Here is a 4729-nt window from a genome sequence, read left to right as displayed (position 1 = left end):
ACATATTACCTCCGTTTTAAAATATAAGGTTTTTTAGAAAGTTAAGTTTGCTTTCTAAAAAAGCTTATATTTCGGAATGAAGGTAACACCAGAAAATGCACGTGATATTCATTCACTAGTGAACAACCATTAGGCTGGTGCCAATGCACCACACCACTATAGCCCGCCACGTCAGCTTTTTTCCTCACTCTCACCCCACTCTCACCCCACGGTGCCAGTGCACGGGCTATAGTGCCAGCTCTCACTTCTCTCTCCTCCACATCAACTTTTCTCTCTCCTCGACATCAGCATTTTTTTTTAGATTACAACATTACAAATAATGCAAGGAAATTATTTTATTGAACTAAACTTGTTACCGATTACATCATAAAAAAAATTACATAAAAATTTGAAAAGATTACATAATAATTTGAAAAAATTACATAATCTAGGCATTAGCCCACACATGCTCAATCAAATCATGCTGGAGCTGTGTATACATCGGTGAGTCCCTCATTTCGTTGTCCATCTGAATCCTGGCTGCTAGGCTTGGTGGTGCATGGTTGTGTATTGCAGGACCGACATTGGAATCAACTGTCTCATAGATGTTCTCCAAATTTGTACCACGCTCATCGTCGATGATCATGTTGTGCAGAATGACACATGCACGCATGATCAACCCAAGAGTACGCCTCGAGTAGGAGCGTCCCGGAACTGCTAGAATGTTGAACCTAGCCTTCAGCTCTCCAAAGGCACACTCGACATCTTTGCGCCAAGCTGATTGAGCAACAGTGAACACTCGCTGCTTTTCACTTTGTGGAAGAGTAACACCTTTCATGAACACCGGCCAGGAGGGGTAGATGCCGTCGGCAAGGTAGTAACCATAGTTGTACTCGTGTCCATTCACCGTGAAGTTCACTACGGGTGCTTCTCCCCTAAGCACATCAGTGAACAACGGCGACTGGTTGAGTATATTGAGGTCGTTGTTGGACCCGGCCACTCCAAAAAAGGCATGCCAGATCCAACGATCATACGACGCAACGGCTTCTAAGATTATGGTAGGGTGTTTTGATGTCTCCCCTTGTGAATTGACCGGCATGAGCCACTGGGCAGTTCCTCCACTGCCAATGCATGCAATCGATGCTCCCTAACATGCCCGGAAAGCCACGCTCCTCGGCTTTCGCTAACAGACGCTGAGTATCCTCGACATTTGGTCGACGGCAAAACGTCTCCCCGTAACAGGCAATGATGCATTCACAGAATCTATCTAGACAATCTGATGAAGTTTGTCTAGCTAACTTAAGCCACTCATCTATCGTATCTGCAGCGGCTCCATAAGCTAACAGACGCAAAGCCGCAGTACACTTTTGTAGGGGAGAAAAACCAGCACGGTTGAGAGCATCAACTCTTTGGGTGAAATACGGAGAGTATTCACCCAATCTATCCACAATGCGCAGAAAAAGGGATCGCCTCATCCGATACCTTCGCCGAAAGAAGCTCGGAGGATAATTGCAGTCGTCGGCGAAGTAGTCCTCGAAGAGCCGATCGTGGGCACCCAGACGATCACGCCTGATGAACTCTCGGCGGCGTCGCGGCCGTCTTGGCTCCGCCTCCTCGTTGAGCATCTCCTCCTCATACTCCGCCTGGAATGCATCGATCATATCACCCTCCATTCCGTCGCTCGAACTGCTGCTAGACGAAGACATGGCGCTGAGAGGAGTGGAAATGGAGAGTGGAGGAGATGAAGTGAGGTGTGGAATGAGTGAAACCACATGGGGGTATTTATAGGGGGTGGGGATGAATTTTTGGGGTTTTTGGCATTTTTTTCGAATTTTTTGAGCCAGCAACGGCTACCCCAACGGCTAGCTGAGGTGGACGAATCAGATCGCGCCACCTTAGCTAGCCGTTACCCCCTCCCTCTCGCCCCGCCTCTCGCCCCGTCCTGCCATCGCTGCCGCCCCCCTCTCACCCCCCTATCGCCCCCAACGCAGGCGGTAGCCGGGCGGGAGCGGGCGATACCGCCGGGCGCCCGCGCCGCCGCCTCCCGCTCTCGTCTCGCCCCTCTCTCGCCTCTCTCTCGCCCCGCCTCGGGCGCTACCGCCCCTGCTACCGCCCGCAATGGCACCAGCCTTATCCTTCAACGTTCACGTCTGCAGCAAGGTCTTAGGTCTGTTTTTGCAATTTTCAAATATAAACCTCGAGATGCCTATTTCTAGAAGGAACCAGTAATGTTGATCGTGTGTACTACAGCTGGACATGGGCAGTCCGGTCCGGCCCGGACCAAAAATCCTGGGCCGGGCTTGCATGTCGGGCCAAGTTCGGGCCTGATTTTGGAGCCCGAACGTCGAGCCGGGCTGGATTTGGGCTTGCAGAAAATTGGATTTAAGTCTAGTTCAGGCCAGGCTTTCCCCGTTCGGGCCAGGTGCGGGGCTGATTTGCAAGTCTGAAGTTTAGGCCGGGCCGGGCTCGGGCTTGGGAATTTACGATTGGGCTTTTTTAAAGCCCGGCCGGAGAAATGCCCATGTGTAGTGTGTACTAAATAAAAAAAAAAACAAGACCAGCCAGGACTAGCCCTGGTGGCGTATTTTTATAGAAGAAGCTCACTCGGGTGAGATACCAGAAATTTAATCCTGCGATGAGACTGACAAAGCAACTTTTTGCTGCTTGTACTGTGGTTTCTATTCGCAGTAGAAAGCAAGTTTCTGGCATGATAGGTGGCTCAATGGCAAATCTCTGCGCTTGATTGCACCTGATATCTTCCCTTTGGCCAGAAGGAAATCTGATTGTAACCAGGCTGGGTTGACAAATGGGAGATGGATGCGTGGCTTAAACAGGATAACTAATGAACAACAACTCAACTGGATCCGTTTATCGATCTGTGGTCACAACTTCAGGGCATTGTGCTTGGCTATGATAATGAGTTAATGACAAGATCTTATGGAAAATCGCTGTAGATGGAAAGTACTCAGCTAAATCAGCATATTGCTTTCAGTTCTTTGGGATAATTCCTCAGGCTGAATTGATGAAAGTGTGGCCTCCGCGCTGAAGGCAAGGTCAAAAAAATTCGTCTGGTTGATGATTCAAACCAGGTGTTGGGCTGCCGACAGACTTCTTGCCAGAGGATGGCCTCATGGCAAAGTGATTTTTCTAGTGACCCGATGACCTACCGGTCAAGTTTTTGCCGTCCGTTTCTCCTCGTGACTCATGCTACAAAATCGCGACGATTAAGTTTCAATTTCTGTAACTTAGTCTATAACTTAATGATGCACGCAAGGATGCACGAATCGTGACGTTGTTTGAGTGGTGGATACTTGACCGTTAGGCCACGGTGCCGTTAGAATTGCATTTCCGGGTTGTGTGACCAAACTTTGGAAACCGCTGCTCACCTGACACTGCACTACCCTTATGCCAAAGAAGTCTGAGCTCAGTTTCAAAACAGTCATCGAAATTGTTTCTCTACACTAATTATTCATCTTCCATTAGTGGTTGGTGGAGCAAATTAGCTCAGCAGCCCAAGGACGAAAATGTAAGAACAGATGCAGCAGTTTCTATCTACATCGTGTGTCACATATGGAAGGAAAAAGGTAGACGCATCTTTCAGAACCTGAACTTGACGGCGGAGAGTTTAGCTATTATTATCCGCGAAGAGGTGCAAATGGTGGATTTGGCTTTGTCCCATGTAATAGTGTAGTGTGCAGTTTTGGTTTCTTGTTGTCGCCCTGCTTGCTTGAGCATGGGCGTTGTTGAGTGGGAGGGTTACTCTTTCGTTGTAATTCACTCGGTTTTGTATTCGAGAGCAGATTTTGTACACATGCATTGGCCACGGCCACACCTATACATTCAGTGACGCATTGAGTTTACTTGAATCTCAAAGCAAAACGAACAGTGATAGAAATAACCACACCTATGCCTGCAAGTATAAAAGTATTTTCGTTTATATTTCCTATTTTTAATAAAAAGTAAGCAAAGCTCCTGCTGTTTAGGTTCCAAAAAAAAATATTTACTGATCTATATTTCACCTCGGAAAGACTGGAAATAAGCTGCAAAGCGCAACTGTTAAGTTGCCAAGAACATAATACTTTTTGAACTTTAACATAGACATCGTTGTTTTCCGTAGAAACCACGATAAATTCACTAGCGAAAGCATTGAAATACTTATTCTTGCACAACAACAATTCAGAGCTCGCACCTTACAAGATCATTCACACTGAAGGAAAGTAGAGTTTTTTGAAGTTCCCAAAATGAGTTTGATAGCGTATGTCACTTTACTTAATATTATGCTCTTGGGCAGGGGGTGTTGCCTCCTTTATTCATGCAAATAAAACCTAAACTTTTGCAAGTAATATCAACCAACCGCCCGTAACTAAGCTCTCCTCTTTGCTAACTAAAATAGTGTGCACCAATCATATATTGGTCAGCTTGAAATTTCCTGCTTTACAAACAAGAAAAGTTTTGGATTATTTTCTTTTCTAAACTTTGTTGTCACAGGAAGCAAAGCGACACTAACATGCATGCGGCCCACCAAACTTAGGCCGTGATGGTGTTGTCACGGCGTCAAGGCTACGCCGACGGCCACCCTCGGCATAGCCATCTCCTCTTTTTTTTAACTACGCCGACGACCACCCCTTGCGTAGAGGTTGAAAATTTTCCCTCCACGCACCCCCCGGATCGCCTTTTTTAACTTTCAACTGAGTGGAAGAAAATGATAAAAAAAATTCAAAAAATAAATCCTTCGAGATGTCCATGTGTT

At 46.7% G+C, this 4729-nt stretch overlaps 1 protein-coding gene across 1 annotated transcript; it reads right to left on the bottom strand.

Annotated features, from left to right (window-relative positions):
* Nucleotides 1–427: 427 nt before the first annotated feature.
* LOC127335276 (uncharacterized) lies at nt 428–1652 on the bottom strand. Its single transcript, XM_051361900.2, has 2 exons — nt 1462–1652; nt 428–1100 (listed from the first exon to the last, which is right to left on the bottom strand). The coding sequence occupies exons 1-2, from the start codon at nt 1650–1652 to the stop codon at nt 428–430; spliced, it is 864 nt and encodes a 287-aa protein (XP_051217860.2).
* Nucleotides 1653–4729: the final 3077 nt, after the last annotated feature.

The sequence above is a fragment of the Lolium perenne genome, chromosome 1 (assembly GCF_019359855.2).
Source record: "Lolium perenne isolate Kyuss_39 chromosome 1, Kyuss_2.0, whole genome shotgun sequence".
Classification (NCBI taxonomy): domain Eukaryota; kingdom Viridiplantae; phylum Streptophyta; class Magnoliopsida; order Poales; family Poaceae; genus Lolium; species Lolium perenne.
Note: the sequence above shows the minus strand (reverse complement) of the source record. Positions and strands in the feature narration are given on the sequence as shown.